The following is a 19271-nucleotide window of genomic DNA, read 5'->3' on the forward strand; positions in this document are numbered from 1 at the left end:
TCTCCTGATGGAAATGATTTGGCCTTTGGAGCTCGTTTGCAACCTGGTCGTTAAAATGAGCTCCAAATAAACTTGTTCCGCCTTCATTTGACCCAATATGGATGGTATCTGGTACCTTCTTATGGTTGTGATGGATGTACTTTACATGTTTGGACTTTGTGAGGTAACTATATTCTTCATTGTCTGCAGGAATGGTTATTTATACACCAACATGTGAGCTGCGAGATCCTCACCTGCAGAAAGTGTCAGCGTTTCCCCGCAGCCGAGAGTCTGCACAGGCCTGATGGATTATGGTAATGTGTCAGAGGCCAGGTGCATGATGGGAATGTAGATGATGAGTGTGTCGGGAGCGTGTTGGTGAGAAGACGCTGCAGATTATGGAAATATGATAGTCTGGATTTCAGGTTTTTCCTCCAGAGCTCAAAGATTTAGAGAGAGTCTTATCTCACACAGATTAACTTCCTGTCTGTCTGCAGAGGTGTGTGTCTGTCTCTCACGTCTCTCATATATTAACATTCATCCTGTGTCATGAGTACTTTTCATACTACTAGTCTGCAGGAGAATCTTCCTTTTTAATTGTACACCTGCAGCACAAGAGAGAAGTGAGTTGAATTGAAATGTTCACGGTGGTTTTCTCAAGAGAAATCGAGATTACTAGCTAGAGATGATAGTTGTGTGTGTGTGTGTGTGTGTGTGTGTGTGTGTCTGTTTGTGTGTGTCTGTGTGTGTGTGTGTGTGTGTGTGTGTGTGTGTGTGTGTCTGTGTGTGTGTGTTTGTGTGTGTCTGTGTGTGTGTGTGTGTGTGTGTGTGTGTGTGTGTGTGTGTCTGTGTGTGTGTGTGTGTGTGTGTGTGTGTGTGTGTGTGTGTGTGTGTGTCTGTGTGTGTGTGTGTGTGTCTGTGTGTGTGTGTGTGTGTCTGTGTGTGTCTGTGTGTGTGTGTGTGTGTGTGTGTGTGTGTGTGTGTGTGTGTGTGTGTCTGTGTGTGTGTGTGTGTGTGTGTGTGTGTGTGTCTGTGTGTGTGTGTGTGTGTGTGTGTGTGTGTGTGTGTGTGTGTGTGTGTGTGTGTGTGTGTGTGTGTGTGTGTGTGTGTGTGTGTGTGTGTGTAATAATTATATCAGATCAGGTGTCAGAGCTGATGGATGGTTAAGGTTGTTTCTGCTGCAGCCGGAGGCTCCGATTAATCCGACCTCACTGAACAAAATTACTGTAGACTCATAAGTGTGTGTGTGTGTGTGTGTGTGTGTGTGTGTGTGTGTGTGTGTGTGTGTGTGTGTGTGCGCGTGTGTGTGTGTGTTTGTTTGTTTCATCTGTACAGTGTAAAAAGTAATTTGACTGAGCAGCTACTGTATATACTGATATACTGATCATAGACCGTTTAGCTTTAATCCAGTTATGTAATTATGTCATTTCCAACACATTGACGTCAGGTGGTTTTTGTTGATTTAATACCGTTAGAGTTAAGGACTTTGACTTGTCGTAAAAAGTCATTAAAGACTAACAGTCATGCTCTTAAAGTCTTAGTGTTACAGGAAGGAGAGAAATGATCGAGTCTCTCACAGTTGGTCACAAACGCAGCCTTCGTAGGTCGAGCAGATCATTTATTTGTATTTCTTGTTTTAAACGACAAACCTACGGGAATGAGATCTGGAATAACTTGAGTAAGTGAATCATTTCTTCTTTGTTTGACTCTCTTAACATTGTTTTCCTAAGCATAAAAAATGTTGGAGGTACTTTTTAGCGCAACACTTTTCCTGCATGAGTTGGTATAGTTGGTATTATTAATGTTAACTCACATCATTGGCTGGTCACAATGCACTGGGACGACTGAAACCAGCAGTTTAACCTTTGTTAAATGTCAGCCTCCAATGTTTACTACAGACAAGACAAATTGTGGAATTTAACTCTAAAACAGTATTCTTCATGAGGCCAACTTCCTTTAACAACTACATTACAATGGTGACTGAGACAATGGTATTACATCTCAATAGTTAGCTGTCAAGATCAAGATTCAAGATTGTCATTACGTAGTACAGGTAGTATGTAACGAAATGATTTCTCTGCATTTGACCCATCCTGGTGTTAGGAGCAGTCAAACATGCTTTAACCCATTATAACCAATATATATTCTTTGTAAAAGATCTTTAAGGTTGTGTACTAGTCCTTTTTCACATTCTCTCAGAGTCTAACTGTGTTTATAAAACGGACAAGTCAAATCAAGCAATCTGATTGGTTCTTAGCCGTGATATATACTGAGCGTATACCACGGGTAGAATTGTAAGTCAGTGTCCCTCCGCATCTGAGAAAAACAGTATACAGTTGGGCTGAAAAGCAAACTGCAAACAGTTTCCGCTTCGCGTCGGGCCGAACCACGCCCCTTAGCTGTGACATAATGAGCATACCACGGCCTGTCGTGAGCTATTGCTTAAATATCTCTATCGTGTCGTTGTTGTGTTTCAAATTTGAGTCATATTGGTTACAGTAAGATACAGTCATGTCTTTTATGGCTGCAACTTCAGATAAGAGATTATTCATCGCAGACTTCGGATCATCTCAAAAAGTAAACAGGAGAGGAGAAATAAGATGACGTATCCCTCCTCCGCTCCGGGAAAAAATACAATTCTCATAAAGGTTCGTAAGCAACATGGACATTTTTCTTCCAGGAAGAGTCAACATCTGGAAACTCCCAGACCATAATACAAATCATCTGAAACTGTTTTTACCAAATATTTTTCTCTAAAACCTGAGTTCTGGTTCCATTTAGAGTAAAAAAGACGATTAACCAGCGGACAGTAATAGGCAAAGTGACCTTGTGGCTGACTGTAAGCTACCAGAAAGTGTTTTTCACAGTTTTTGTTGTCTAAAAAAAAACAGCTAGATGAAGCCTTTTTGTTTGACATTAGCCATTATAGATAATATGACCATCTGAGTGTCTGTAGTACTGTTTGTGTTTGTTTTTTGTAACAGTGTAATACAGTTAATTATTCAAAATGTTAGAGTTCCTTTTTGTTGTACTGAAACTTGCACTACTATTCAAAAATAAATAACAACAAACCTGGAATTATGCATTTGGGACTTTTTTTTTATTGTTCTTGTTTTACCTAACCCGTACTGAACCGTGACCCCCAAACCGGGGTACGTACCGAACCGTGAATTCGGTGAACCGTTACACCCCTAATCTTTAATCTACCCACTGAAAAACATGGCATGAATATTCTTTAAATATCTCTCTTTAACAGGAATCGGACATGGCGACAGTTAAAGTGCTGCTTTTGGAAACGCTGGAAAATTTGCTTCAAGAGGAGCTAAAATCTTTCCAGTTTCATCTTCTGAACGACGTTCCAGATGGCTTTCCCCCCATCCCTGCCTCCTGCCTGGAAGATCCAGACAGGCATAAGACAGTGAATGTGATGGTGCAGAAATACAACCAACAGGCTGTGGAAGTGGCCACGAAGATTTTAGGGAATATCGGCAGGAACGATTTGGCACAGACGTTGGCAAAGAGAAGCTCAGAACTAAAAGGTAAGGGATGTGGGAAAGCAAAAACAAAATGTATTGATGCAGAGATTTCAGCATTCAGACACATTAGATATCCTTCAAAATGCAAAAACATTAACCCTAACCCTAACCCTAGTAAGAAGATGATTTTCTGTTCTCACAATATGATCAAATCAATCAAATAAACCCATTCGTGTCATGAACAAGGCCATGAAAATCGAGTATCACTTTTTATTTTAAATGTAAACAGTCAGTCTTTGATTTACTAAATATCATGTACCCAATCATTCTTAGGGGATGCAAGTGTTGTTTTGAAGACTACAAAGATCCCAACATCTTCTCCCATTGAACCACAGTCTTCTCCTCTTCCTCAACGTCCAACTGACAGGAGTCCCAGAACAGGTACTGACTGACGATGGATTCAGACTGGGTTATGCCGTAGCTCAATGCATGTAATGTACGATACGATAAGATTAGATTAGATAGAGCTTTGTCTCCCTTTGTCTTGGGCATCGAAATAATAAACATAAAACATTCAGGACAATCAGTCATAGATACAGAACAGAGATCACATATCACATGGCAAAGAAACAAACAAGAAACATACAGGTACAGAACTTTCCCTATTGCACATACATACATCAAATATTGCACTTTCCCTATTGCACCTAGTGTCCGTCAAATTGCACATATCCCTATTCTGTCCATACCTATTTACACATATTGCACTTTCCCTATTTAACCTTCTCGATTGCACAAACTACACTGTAAACATTTCACCTCCCAACAACTCCGAACCCAGAATAATCACAATTGCTTCTGACTGTTCAGCAGCTTGATTGACAGTGGAACAAAGGAAAACTTATACCTGTTCAATTTACAGTTTGGTAATCTAAACCCCTTCCCCCCCAGAAGCAACTCAATACGATACGATAATGCTTTAATGGTCAGATCAAGTGTGAAATTTGACTTGCATCACAGCAGCTCCACGTGTAACATCAATATAGACAGATATCAAGACACAATACATGAAAAACATTGATCATAACATCTCAATCAGTGAGAGAGAAGCTGCTCAAAGAGCCTTCAGCGTGCATTTGATCTGGATTCAGCTCTGTATTCACTGAGAGGACAGACTGGAGCACAAAGGATGCTTCAGTCTGACTTCATTGAATCTCCATTAGATGGTAGCGGTTCATATTCTCTGTTCAGAACAAAGTTTCGGTCCGAGATGATATTGTTGGACAGCCTTATTAGGTTCTTATGATAGGCTCATAAAGTCATAAAGTCTCTGACAGGGTTGACCAACAATCTTTGAGAAGATTTTTATCAGTGTGTGAAACCAATGTTCCAGAGTTTACCCAGAAACGTGTTAGCACCATAAGCTGCTGAATACTGCCTCCCACATAAACATGTTCCCTTAAAAACAAGCAGCATTCTCCGTCCTTGTCAAAACATAAGCTGATATTTTAGTAAACAAGGTATTCACAGTCGTCACAAGCACGGTTTGAAAATAATCTCTGTCCGAATGAAAACGCAAAACATAATTCAAGTGCTGTGAATGCCATGGGGCAGCTCGTCAAACACAGTTTTTATCATTCACTTTATTAGTGTCACTCAAAATATGGATGCAAAGGCCTTCTCGCGTAATACTTTGAAATCAAACTCTATGCCAATTTCTGTGCAATCTGACTCCAGCTGCAATTTAGTAAGTAGCAGTCACTTTCACTTTTAGTTTTAAAAAAGTGTAGTGTCCGTTGTCCGACTATGTTCTGATTACAGATTAGTATTAAGACCCCCATTTGTTCTCTTCTTAAAACCAAACCATGAGCCATACACTGGGCTATCAACCAAACCATGAGCCATACACTGGGGTATCAACCAAACCATGAGCCATACACTGGGCTATCAACCAAACCATGAGCCATACACTGGGCTATCAACCAAACCATGAGCCATACACTGGGGTATCAACCAAACCGTGACTTCCATGTATCGTAACTCAAGCAAGGATTAAAAGCCACTACCCCAGATGTATTCCCCTATGACGCCCAATGGGCCTATGCTCATCGGACTGGATACCAACTTTTTGTAATTGACCATTGATTTCATTTTTGTTTCTCATAGATGACAAGATTGCAGTGCCAACGCCTCAAACAAACATCATACTTTTCCAAAAAAACTTCCAATCTAACCTCCAGAGCAAATTTACGTGTGCCCCTGAGGGTATGACAGAGACAATGGATCAGGATCAGTGTCTGGATGACATCTTCACAGAGCTGTTCATCACACCTGGAGGGGAGGTGCCCATCAACGACCAGCACGAGGTCATGCAGATTGGAGTAAAAGGGAAGTTAGCGGGCACAGAAACACCAATTGAACCGAGTAACATCTTCAAAAGCCCTACTGGAAACCTCAAACCCATAAGAACAGTCCTTACAACTGGAGTAGCAGGAATTGGCAAAACATTCCTGGTGCAAAAGTTTGTGTTGGACTGGGCCAAGGGAAGAACAAACCAAGATGTTCACCTTATATTTCACTTCACTTTCCGCGAACTGAATTTACTGAAGGGAGAAAAGGTTCACTTGGCTGAGCTAATCCACAAGTGCATCTGGGAAACCAAAGACATCAACAAGACTGACCTTACTGAGATCTTCACGAAATTACAGGGATCGGGAAACCGTGATTTTAACAAGAGTGAATTCAAGCTTCTCTTTGTGTTTGATGGACTGGACGAAAGCCGCCTTCAGCTGGAATTTACTGCCAGTGAACAGATGCCGGCTGAATTTAATATGCTAAAGTCAACCTCAGTGGATGCGCTTCTGTCAGCGCTCATCGAGGGGAGACTGCTTCCCTCGGCTCGCGTCTGGGTAACCACACGGCCTGCAGCAGCCAATCAGATCCCTCAACGCTTCGTCCAATGCAAGACAGCGGTCGGAGGATTCACTGATCCACAGAAGGAGGAGTATTTCAAGAAGAAGTTTCCAGATGAAAAGCAATCGACCAAAATCATCTCCCACATCAAGGCATCACGGAGCCTGTTCATCATGTGCCACATCCCCGTCTTCTGCTGGATCACTGCTACAGTTCTGAAGGACGTTTTGAAGAAGAGAGGACAGGCAGAGCTGCCCAAAACCCTGACCGAGATGTACACAGAATTCGTGGTGTTTCAGATCACCCTGACAGCCAAGAAATATGGCACAAAAAAGAGCATTCATTACATCCAGTCATTGGCAAAGCTAGCTTTTCACCAGCTGGAGAAAGGCCACCTGCTCTTCTACCAGAGAGACCTGAAAGGCAGTGGCATCGATATCCGTAGAGCTGCGGAGTACTCTGGAGTTTTCACCCAGGTCTTTAAAGAGGAGCATAGGTGGAAGAAAGACGACAAGGGCAAGATGTTCAGCTTTGTCCACCTAAGCCTTCAGGAGTATCTGGCTGCTCTCCATGTGGTCATGTCACTCATTAACAACAACATGAATGTACTCTCTAAGCTAACACTGGAAAAACTCTGCATGCCTTGCAAGAAAAAATGCATAACAGAAGTCCACAAGATTGCCATTGACAAAGCCTTAAAGAGTTCAAACGGGCACCTGGACTTGTTCCTGCGCTTCCTCCTGGGCCTCTCCCTGCAGACCAATCAGGATCTCCTTAAGGACCTGTTGACGATCCCAAAAGACTTTTCCGAGGATAACCGTCAAACAATCAAGTCCATCAAGGAAAGGATTAGGGAGAATGAATCGTCAGAGAGGAGCACCAATCTGTTTTACTGTCTGAATGAGCTGAGAGACGATTCTCTAGAGGACGGGATCCAACAGTACCTGAGTTCAGGAAGGCTTTCAACAAGAAATCTGTCCCCTGCTCTCTGGGCAGCTCTGGTCTTCATCCTACTGTCATCGGAAGAAGCCCTGGAGGTGTTTGACCTGAAGAAATACTCTGCTTCTGAGGAGGGTCTCCTGAGGCTGCTGCCAGTGGTCAAGGCCTCCACCAAATCACTGTATGTGCACTAGGGCTGTCCCGAATAAAACATTTTGGGCTCCGGATATTCGGTAGTAATCAGCAGTGAATATTCGGCCCGCGGGGGGGGGCGTACATAGTAATCAGCAGCGAACCGCTTCAACACGTGTTTTTCGGTTTATTCACGGCATTCATTTTGTTATTCTACAGTATTGTTGTTTTATTGTTATTTGTTAATGTAACCCAATTTGTGTTCTTTGAAATTGAAAAGGATATCGCATCGTGTGTGTCACTTTCGTTGCAGTTGTATATGTCTTAAGTGTAACTTGGCTTGGCTTCCTATTTGTAGACATGCTTTTATTTTGAAGGAGAGTTAGCGCAGTTGACCGGAAGTTGTTGTTGCTATGGAAACAACGTGACGGAGATTAACGGAGAAAAGTAATATCTACATATAAAGACGGAGGAAGTAAACGATAATGTTTATGGTTAAGTGTTAGCACCCCCAGAACAAGCTCTCACGTTGATATTGGAGATTTCAATAAATTCAATTTGAAAAAGAAACTGGGAAAAAACGAAAAGACAAACAAAACGAATATCCGAATAACGAAATTGAAACCCGAATAGTACTCCAACGAACAATATTCGGATATTCGGGTACAGCCCTAATGTGCACAGGAAACTACATGACTTTACTGTAACCCAGGGGTGGCCAAACTACTGACCACACTACTGAATCGGCTTTAGCAAATTCAAAAAGTATAATGGAATATGGCCGACAAATGAAACTTGTGCTTGTCTACTTCTTAAATATAAATGTAAAAATATATTACACAGTAGTATTCATGTGTTAATAACACCACTTTTCAAATGAATTCAGTCAATTAACGTTGGAAACATGTTATACCTTAGTTGATAAGAAAAAAGTCCAATGACTTATTTACATAACAAGCTTGAAATAGACCCTTCCTATTTCTCCTTATTATAATCAATCTGAGGCTTCTGTTTTAATGGATCAGCTCACAAGCATCATTTACCTACATTTGATTGATTTTGCTAACTTATAACTGAACTTATGAGGCAGTATACCTCTAGTGAGCGGCCCAGCCCTTTGTATATTTGTCTGTATGTGGCCCTCAGTGAAAACAGTTTGGACACCCCTGCTGTAACCCATACGAGTTATCTGTTAACTTTTCTTTAATGTCTGACATTGATCTTTTTCAGGATGAATGGCTGTAAACTGTCAGAGAACGGTTGTGAAGCTCTGGCCTCTGTCCTCAGCTCTCAGTCGTCTAAACTGAGAGAGCTGGACCTCAGTGACAACGACCTGCAGGATTCAGGAGTGAGACTTCTTTCTGCCGGACTGAAAAGTCCACATTGTGTTCTGCAAACTCTCAGGTCAGAATGCCATCATTGTTTGTATCTGATCAGTGATGTTGTAGGGGTCTCAGATACACCGAATGCAAAAGGAAGAAGTAATGGCTATTACAAACCTAGAATGGAAAGTAAAGACAGACGGAAACAAATATTCAACTATTAAAGGTATCTGGGACCCACCTTAAAGGTCACCTATTATGCAAGATCCTCCTCTCCATGTCTCTTCTACATCAACATGTGTCCCCTCTTCTTCATGTCTCTTCTACATCAACATGTGTCCCCTCTTCTTCATGTCTCTTCTACATCAACATGTGTCCCCTCTTCTTCATGTCTCTTCTACATCAACATGTGTCCCCTCTTCTCCATGTGTCTTCTACATCAACATGTGTCCCCTCTTCTTCATGTCTCTTCTACATCACCATGTGTCCCCTCTTCTCCATGTGTCTTCTACATCAACATGTGTCCCCTCTTCTTCATGTCTCTTCTACATCAACATGTGTCCCCTCTTCTTCATGTCTCTTCTACATCAACATGTGTCCCCTCTTCTTCATGTCTCTTCTACATCAACATGTGTCCCCTCTTCTTCATGTCTCTTCTACATCAACATGTGTCCCCTCTTCTCCATGTCTCTTCTACATCAACATGTGTCCCCTCTTCTTCATGTCTCTTCTACATCAACATGTGTCCCCTCTTCTTCATGTCTCTTCTACATCAACATGTGTCCCCTCTTCTCCATGTCTCTTCTACATCAACATGTGTCCCCTCTTCTTCATGTCTCTTCTACATCAACATGTGTCCCCTCTTCTTCATGTCTCTTCTACATCAACATGTGTCCCCTCTTCTTCATGTCTCTTCTACATCAACATGTGTCCCCTCTTCTTCATGTCTCTTCTACATCAACATGTGTCCCCTCTTCTTCATGTCTCTTCTACATCAACATGTGTCCCCTCTTCTCCATGTGTCTTCTACATCAACATGTGTCCCCTCTTCTTCATGTCTCTTCTACATCACCATGTGTCCCCTCTTCTCCATGTGTCTTCTACATCAACATGTGTCCCCTCTTCTTCATGTCTCTTCTACATCAACATGTGTCCCCTCTTCTTCATGTCTCTTCTACATCAACATGTGTCCCCTCTTCTTCATGTCTCTTCTACATCAACATGTGTCCCCTCTTCTTCATGTCTCTTCTACATCAACATGTGTCCCCTCTTCTCCATGTCTCTTCTACATCAACATGTGTCCCCTCTTCTTCATGTCTCTTCTACATCAACATGTGTCCCCTCTTCTTCATGTCTCTTCTACATCAACATGTGTCCCCTCTTCTCCATGTCTCTTCTACATCAACATGTGTCCCCTCTTCTTCATGTCTCTTCTACATCAACATGTGTCCCCTCTTCTTCATGTCTCTTCTACATCAACATGTGTCCCCTCTTCTTCATGTCTCTTCTACATCAACATGTGTCCCCTCTTCTTCATGTCTCTTCTACATCAACATGTGTCCCCTCTGTGGAAAGAGACTCTGAAAGTTTCAGGAACAAAGATTCTCTCTCTTTTTGATCCATTTCTATAAAAACCTGTCTGAAAATGAGCTGATCAGATTTTGGCCACTTGATGATGTCATCACGATGTTTTGTCTTGTGTAACCATTAGCCAATCAGCAACCAAGGTAACCCCCCCCCCCCCCCCCCCCCCCCACACACACACCTTATCACCTGAGTCTCCTCCTCGAGCTCCATTAAGTTCTTTTTAACCAAATGTCTCTCAGAGGGGCGTGGGGAGGGGCTCCTTATTTTAATCTAAAGTAACAGACAGAGAATCAGCACTTTGTAAAAAGGGCTGAAACAGAGGGGATTATGGGTAATGCTGCAATGATCTGTTTGGTGTTTCAGCCAATCAGAGACAGGCTCTGTATATATCTGAGACCTGTGATATATTGCTAACAACTTTAAAAAATATACCCACTACATTAAAAAAACCTGATCAACGTTACTGTCTAAACACCCGCTGCAACTTGGAAACGTAACTTGAGACAGGAAGTACAATACGTTGACTCCTTGCTTCCTGGATACATCTTTCTGCTCAACTATATGTATGTGTTTGTCTAGACTGTCCGGCTGTATGATCACAAAGGAAGGCTGTGCTTTTCTGGCCTCGGCTCTGAAGTCCAACCCGTCCTGTCTGAAGGAGCTGGACCTGAGCTACAATCATCCAGGTGAATCCGGAGCGATGCTGCTGTCTGCAAAACTGGACACTCTCAAGTATGAACCAACAAAACCAAATGATTTCTTACTTATCAAGAGTGTTGGATGTTAAATAGGTGTTAGAAAAATGTTATTCGTCACCGGCTTGAGCTTCAATCTCAGGATCCATGTATCTGTGATCCTCTCAAGAATGGAAGGAGTCATCACATACAGAGCATCAACTAGTTCCTGAACAGTGTCCTTCACATGCTGATATCCAAGAGAGGGAGTTCCACAGTCACAAGATGGAGGAATAGAAAGCAGTATTCAATGTTTACTTCAGATTAGCTCCACGTCAGAAATGATCATGCTTGTCATATGTCTCTCTCCATAGAGGCTGAATCATCATGTTAATCACATAGCTATCATATGCCTCAAACAGTCCTGATGCTCTTCTAGCTAATCACACATCCTGTCAGGTTCACAGCTACAGTTGATACCTTTGTTAGCATGTTACTCTGATATTGGAAGAGGACATTCAGGATTTCTCCAAAAATAGGGATATGGGTTTTCACCATTTGAAAAGTAATGACGGTTGTTTCTGCCTTTGTTCCTTCCTCTAGCCTCGATCATGGTGGAGAGGAAAGATTGAGACCTGGGCTTAAAAAATGTAAGTTTACAGACTCGTTGAAAGACTCGCGCTTAACCAGAATAGCTAAGATATAAGCGTTTGGATCAGAGGTGGGGAAAGGGGCGGAGCTACATAAGGTGAATACCATCACCTGCTGCCATATTCCGAAGAGGGGACACATGTTGATGTAGAAGAGACATGAAGAAGAGGGGACACATGTTGATATAGAAGAGACATGAAGAAGAAGGGACACATGTTGATGTAGAAGAGACATGAAGAAGAGGGGACACATGTTGATGTAGAGGAGACATGAAGAAGAGGGGACACATGTTGATGTAGAAGAGACATGAAGAAGAGGGGACACATGTTGATGTAGAAGAGACTTGAAGAAGAGGGGACACATTTTGATGTAGAAGAGACATGAAGAAGAGGGGACACATGTTGATGTAGAAGAGACTTGAAGAAGAGGGGACACATGTTGATGTAGAAGAGACTTGGAGAAGAGGGGACACATGTTTATGTAGAAGAGACATGAAGAAGAGGGGACACATTTTGATGTAGAAGAGACATGAAGAAGAGGGGACTCATGTTGATGTAGAAGAGACATGAAGAAGAGGGGACACATTTTGATGTAGAAGAGACATGAAGAAGAGGGGACACATGTTGATGTAGAAGAGACACGAAGAAGAGGGGACACATGTTGATGTAGAAGAGACATTAAGAAGACGGGACACATGTTGATGTAGGAGAGACATGAGGAAGAGGGGACACATGTTGATGTAGAAGAGACATGGAGAAGAGGGGACACTTGTTGATGTAGAAGAGACATGGAGAAGAGGGGACACATGTTGATGTAGAAGAGACATGAGTAAGAGGGGACACATGTAGATGTAGAAGAGACATGAAGAAGAGGGGACACATGTTGATGTAGAAGAGACATGAAGAAGAGGGGACACATGTTGATGTATAAGAGACATGAAGAAGAGGGGACACATGTTGATGTAGAAGAGACATGGAGAAGAGGGGACACATGTTGACGTAGATTTTGCCTCCATTTTGTTTTCAGATGCCTGTGACCTCACGCTGGATCCAAACACGGCGCACTCATTCATTCAACTATCCGATAACTCCACGAAGGCAACAACCGTTACAGAGGAGCAGCGTCGTCCTGACAACGATCTGAGATTCAACTGCTGGCTTCAGGTGCTTTGTGGCTCTGCTCTGACTGGTCGCTGCTACTGGGAGGTGGAGTGGGAAGGCAAGGTTTATATAGCAGTGACATGTGCTGAAATCAGACGGAGAGGAGAGGGGGCCGACGGCTGTTTGGGGGCCAACGATCACTCCTGGATGCTGCTCTGTGACGATGACGGCAGCTACTCCGTCCGGCATGAAGACAGAACTACGAGCATCGAGTCGCCTGCAGCGGCAAATGGAAAACAACGAGTTGCAGTGTTTCTGGACTATCCTGCCGGGACTCTGAGCTTCTACAAAGTGGCCTCTGACAAGCTGATGCCCCTCCACACATTCAAGTCCGAGTTCACGCAGCCTCTTTTCCCTGCGTTCGGGTTCGGGTTCGGGAATGGCTTCGGTTCGTCAGTGAAACTCTGTGAGGTGGAAGATGACCGCTTGTCCTCCCGCTGTTGAGGGAAGACATTGGACCGATCACTCTGAACTGAATCCAAAGACAATGGGCCTCCTGAAATCATTATTATTCATTATTAAAAATGTTCTGTATAGTAGGGTTTTTTGTTTGTTGTTCCTCCCTGTTTCAGAGTCTTTCGGCAGATATTTCTATGGGTTTTAGTGTTTCTAGTTTTACATCCTGGTGTTTTCGTTTGGTATTGATGTCTGTGGAAGTCTTTAGGTTGTTGCTTCTCTCAGTTTTCTGGCCATTAAGCTGATATTCCTGTCTGTTCTGGTGTCTTAAGTTCTACATCCTGGTCTGTTGTAGGGTTTTTTGTTTGGTGTTTCTGTCTGTTGAAGTCTTTAGGTTAACATTTCTTCTTCAGAGTCTTTAGGCAGATATTTCTATAGGTTCTAAGGTCTTCAATTTGACGATTCTGTAAATTCTAGAGTCTAGTTTAAGGCCAAGGTCTGTTGAAGTCTTTCGGTTGTTGTTGTTCCTCCCTGTTTGATCTTCTTTAAGCTGATATTTCTGTCTGTTTTAGTGTTTCTAGTTTTACATCCTGGTCTTTTTGTTTGGTATTGATGTCTCTGGAAGTCTTTAGGTTGTTGTTTCTCTGTTTTTTGGCCATTAAGCTGATATTCCTGTCTGTTTTGCAGTGGCGAACCGTGTCTATCACAACTGGACCTTCTGTAGACACACATACACATACCCCCCCCCCCCCCCCCGCCCTCCCCGACGTGATAATGTCCGTCTTTTCACTGAATTGTCGTCTTGAAAAGGGTACTCACAACAATTCCTCAACAACTTCATCTTCATCTGTTGCACTTTTCATTTCAACTTTAAAAGCAATAAAATGGCATGAATTGCTTCGTGGGATTCTAGATCCTCTGTCTCGAGAACAGCGGCCTTCTGACTACCCTGGAACCGAGGGGAACTCTGAAAGGACACGCCCATTGGCTACAAATCAATATATGATTGGTTGATCAAGCTGTCAGTCCAAACGTCCGCTCTCATTCAGTGCAACGGCCAGGGCATTCTATCAAGGATGTAGAATACCTTGCTGAAGGATATTCTACCCAGAGACCCAGAACGAGATCTGATTGGTTGCTTTCTTTTCTAACACAAAACCACTGAAATGCGTAGTGCATGGTCCGAGAAGGACAAACAAATCAACGTAACACTGTAATATTACAGATCAACAACTCAGATAACATTCTCATTTATTCATTTTATTTATATAATTAAATCAATGTTTTGTTTGTTTTATCTGAGTGTTCCAGGTGTTCTCTGAATACCTTGAAGGCCCTGACAGTTCGCCACTGCTGTTTTGGTGTCTTAAGTTCTACATCCTGGTCTTTTTGTTTGGTGTTTCTGTCTGTTGAAGTCTTTAGGTTAACATTTCAGTTTTAGAGTCTTTAGGCAGATATTTCTATGGGTTTTATGGTCTTAAATTTGACGATTCTGTATATTTTAGAGTTTAGTCTAAGCCCAAGATCTGTTCTAGTCTTTTGTTGTTTCTATGTGTTTAATCTTCTTTAAGCTGATATTTATGTCTGTTTAAGAGTAATTAGCGTTTACAGTCTATTACTGTTTTAATATCTTTAATTTGATGTTTCCGTCTGTTTTAGTCTTTATTTCTGAACGTGCAATTACGTATCTGCCACTACGTTTTTTGCACTACTAAATACTGTTACTATTTACATTAATGATGTGACCGTCTATGTTTCCTGTAGATATTTAGCTGCTCTTTTTAGTGTACAGTTTTATTATTATTGTGCTGCTGTGTTTATTGTATGTTTGTAACTCTGGCATCTCCGATCTTATCTTGAATGATATTCTGTCCACTGTAGATTCATCAAATGCTAAGAAGAGGAGCTTCAGCCGGCGTGAAATGTGGTCTGAGCTAACTTGAACAAAGTAAACGTTAATTTAGATTTTCATTCACGGCTATCAAACACTGGAATAATCTTCCAGTTGAATTTAAAACCTGGACTGACTTTAACTTTTTCTCTTATGGTGCAAACAAATGTATATTAAGCAACCAGTCATGCCAACATTAATTACACTGTAATCTGAGTTTTTACATTTGAACCTTATTGTAATATTATATTTTAACTGTACTATGTATTATTTTATTGACCTGTACTTAAATCATGTTTTATAATTGTTTGTGTGATAGAGATTATGCAATGTTTGTTGTGTACCTGCCTAAGGACTGCAGATGGAAATGAGCTAATAGCTATAATCTGGCATAATTCATATCTTCTCTTTTCTGAGATTAATGTATTTGTATGCATGGTCCTTGTTCTAATAAATACATAATCAAATATATATAATCATCAAAAAGCAGCATGTAAAATCAACTCAGCGACCAAGCATGCAACACATCCATCTTATAGGACAATTGAGCAAACTCACTCCAGAGAAATCGAGCATATGTTTGTTTTCAAACTATTTATAAATTGCGCACAGTTATTTCAGTATAAGTCAACGGTTGCACGGCCTTGTGAAAAGAAATACTCCAATGAAAATATGATCTCTGGGTATCAAATACTCGCCTCCTGTAGATCTGCAGTCTTCACCTCAAATGGTTTCCAATGGCAATGAAGACTCTTTGTTAAAATATTGTATTAAAATATATGGAAAAAGCACTTTAATAAGCTCCATCCTCCACTGGTTTGTTCATCTGGATGCTTCATTTTTTCAATAAAGTATTTACTGTATATATAGATAGATATAGATATATAACGTTGTGGGAATATTTCAATAAAAGCAGCAAATGTCAACCTCATTGTGGCGCAAAATGACAAAGTTAAGGATCACAAAAGTCTGTATGTTTTCCTTCTGTGTGTGTGTGTGTGTGTGTGTGTGTGTGTGTGTGTGTGTGTGTGTGTGTGTGTGTGTGTGTGTGTGTGTGTGTGTGTGTTTGGTTTCACTGTGTGTGCTCCAGGGTAAATAGCGTCTGATTTGTACTGTGACTCTGCAGCCTTCAATTCTATTTTCTATCAATGTCAAGTGTGTTTGAGTGTGAGTGAGGGTGTGTGTGTGTGTGTGTGTGTGTGTGTGTGTGAGGGTCTGTGTGTGTGTGTGTGTGTGTGTGTGTGTGTGTGTGTGTGTGTGTGTGTGTGTGTGTGTTTGTGTGTGTGTGTGTGTGTGTGTGTCAGGGTTTCATTTCAGGTTATAATCCTGTCAGGCACAGAAACCTGAAGCCGAACACGAGAGACGAATGAATGACAGACTCTTTCTCTCTCTTTCTGTGGGGTAACCGTGGTAACAGGCGTGTTTCCTGTCACCTGGGTTGCATGTTTGAAACCTGTTGACTTTGTGCCGTTTAGCAACAAAAGCTATTGAGGTGTCAGAATGTAAAACTGCTAAATGACGTCAAGTTTAACTCTTAAAACTTACGGTAAGATCAAACCAAAAACACCACAACGGGCGTTTTAATGTTAAATAATCCAAATCACGATGAATATTACACTAAGAATCTGATAACAGAAACAACTAACATGCAAAATACTCTAAAAACATACGGAAGCAACTAACTTAGGCCTTAACATGTCAGAAATAAAGACTACAATAGACGGAAATACCAAACAAAAAGACCAGGATCAAACTTAAGAGACTAAAACAGAGAGAAACAGCAACCTAAAGACAACAGATCTTGGCCTTAGACTAAACTCTAGAATTTACAGAATCGTCAAATTTAAAACCATAAAACCCATAGAAATATCTGCCTAAAGACTCTAAAACTGAAATGTTAACCTAAAGACTTTAAAATAGAGAGAAATACCAAACAAAAATACCAGCTTGTAAATCTTAAGACACCAAAACCGACAGAAATATCAGCTTAAAGACTTTAAAACAGAGAGAAACAACAACAACCTAAAGACTAGAACAGACCTTGGGCTTAGACTAGACTCTAGAACTGACAGAATCATCAAACTAGAGAGACCATGAAACCCAAAGAAATATTTGCTTAAAGACTCTAACGGCCCCTACACACGGCGGCGTGCGTTGAAGCTGGCCGGCGGGCGTGTCTGAAGCTCGACCAACAACCAATCACATGAATCTCCCGCCCCTGACACACAAGCACGCGGTTTGATTGGCTAGAGCTTGTACTGGCATCTGATTCGATTGGCTGACGCTTCCGTAGAAGCTTCAAAAGTTGAACATTGCTCAACTTTTGAAGCGAGCAACGCGAGGAAAGCGAAGCAACGTTCCCACAATGCAGTTCGGCAAAGCGTGACGTCACCCCATTCAAAGTGAATGGGCAGTGTAGGGGCCGTAAAAGAATACATGTTAACCTCAAGACTCTTCAACAGACAGAAATACCAAACCAAAAGACCAGGATGTAAAACTAAAAACACCAAAACAGAGAGAAACAGAGAGAAACAACAACAACCTAAAGACTAGGACAGACCTTGGGCTTAAACTAGAATCTAGAATTGACAGAATCATCAAACTAGAGATAGAAATATCAAATGAAACGGAGAAAGAACACGAACAAAGACCAAAAGCAGAAAGTGTAATCATGAGTATTGAGAGTGATGGACGCCCTCCCCCTTTCTCTAATGAGGAGTTTCAGTCCTGTGCTGTAATAAAAGGTTTCTGAGACACCCTCCTATTCTCCTGCTGTCACACTGCAAACGTACGTGTGTGTGTGTGTGTGTGTGTGTGTGTGTGTGTGTGTGTGTGTGTGTGTGTGTGTGTGCGTGTGTGTGTGTGTGTGTGTGTGCGTGTGTGTGTGTGTGTGTCAGAGATATTTCCATATCAATGGTTTCCTTCTGATAGCTTCCTCCTACTTTTTCTCTCCCTTTCCGCTGCGACGTAATTGTGGCTGATTATCAGAGGAGCACTGTTATCAAAACACACACACACACACACACACACACACACACACACTTATAGACACACACACACACACACACACACACACACACACACACACACACACACACACACACACACACACACACACACACACACACACACACACACACACACACACACACACACACACACACACACACACACACACACACACACACACACACACACACACACACACACACACACACACACACACACACACACACACACACACACGCTCGGGGAGGGTGTGAATCAGAGCAGGGAAATGTTGAAGCAGAGAATCTCGTCTGTTGAGGAGAGAACAAAATAAATCGCTTCACTGAACAGAGAAATCAGAAGAAAAAAAATGTACAAAATGTTTCAAAGACAGACAGACAGGAGAGGACTCTTTAAAGTAGAGACACTACATACTGATATACACCTGAACATCAGCAGGAGAGGACTCTTTAAAGTAGAGACACTACAGACTGATATACACCTGAACATCAGCAGGAGAGGACTCTTTAAAGTAGAGACACTACAGACTGATATACACCTGAACATCAGCAGGAGAGGACTCTTTAAAGTAGAGACACTACAGACTGATATACACCTGAACATCAGCAGGAGAGGACTCTTTAAAGTAGAGACACTACATACTGATATACACCTGAACATCAGCAGGAGAGGACTCTTTAAAGTAGAGACACTACATACTGATATACACCTGAACATCATCAGGAGAGGACTCTTTAAAGTAGAGACAATACATACTGATATACACCTGAACATCAGCAGGAGAGGACTCTTTAAAGTAGAGACACTACATACTGATATACACCTGAACATCAGCAGGAGAGGACTCTTTAAAGTAGAGACACTACATACTGATATACACCTGAACATCAGCAGGAGAGGACTCTTTAAAGTAGAGACGCTACATACTGATATACACCTGAACATCAGCAGGAGAGGACTCTTTAAAGTAGAGACACTACATACTGATATACACCTGAACATCAGCAGGAGAGGACTCTTTAAAGTAGAGACACTACAGACTGATATACACCTGAACATCAGCAGGAGAGGACTCTTTAAAGTAGAGACACTACAGACTGATATACACCTGAACATCAGCAGGAGAGGACTCTTTAAAGTAG

General features: G+C 41.8%; 1 protein-coding gene across 2 annotated transcripts; it reads left to right on the forward strand.

Annotated features, from left to right (window-relative positions):
* The first annotated feature begins 1521 nt into the window (after window positions 1-1521).
* LOC307023021 (protein NLRC3-like) lies at window positions 1522-13959 on the forward strand. Of its 2 annotated transcripts, XM_079656008.1 has the most exons (8): window positions 1522-1657; window positions 3236-3518; window positions 3789-3896; window positions 5622-7488; window positions 8670-8843; window positions 10928-11080; window positions 11626-11672; window positions 12700-13959. In XM_079656008.1, the coding sequence occupies exons 2-8, from the start codon at window positions 3245-3247 to the stop codon at window positions 13275-13277; spliced, it is 3201 nt and encodes a 1066-aa protein (XP_079512134.1). In that variant the 5' UTR covers window positions 1522-1657; window positions 3236-3244; the 3' UTR covers window positions 13278-13959. The 2 variants fall into 2 exon arrangements, with proteins under 2 accessions (XP_079512134.1, XP_079512135.1); XM_079656009.1 differs by lacking the exon at window positions 11626-11672 and having other exon boundaries at window positions 12700-12832.
* The last annotated feature ends 5312 nt before the right edge of the window (window positions 13960-19271 follow it).

Source organism: Notothenia rossii (assembly GCF_949606895.1).
Source record: "Notothenia rossii genome assembly, chromosome: 10".
Lineage (NCBI taxonomy): Eukaryota > Metazoa > Chordata > Actinopteri > Perciformes > Nototheniidae > Notothenia > Notothenia rossii.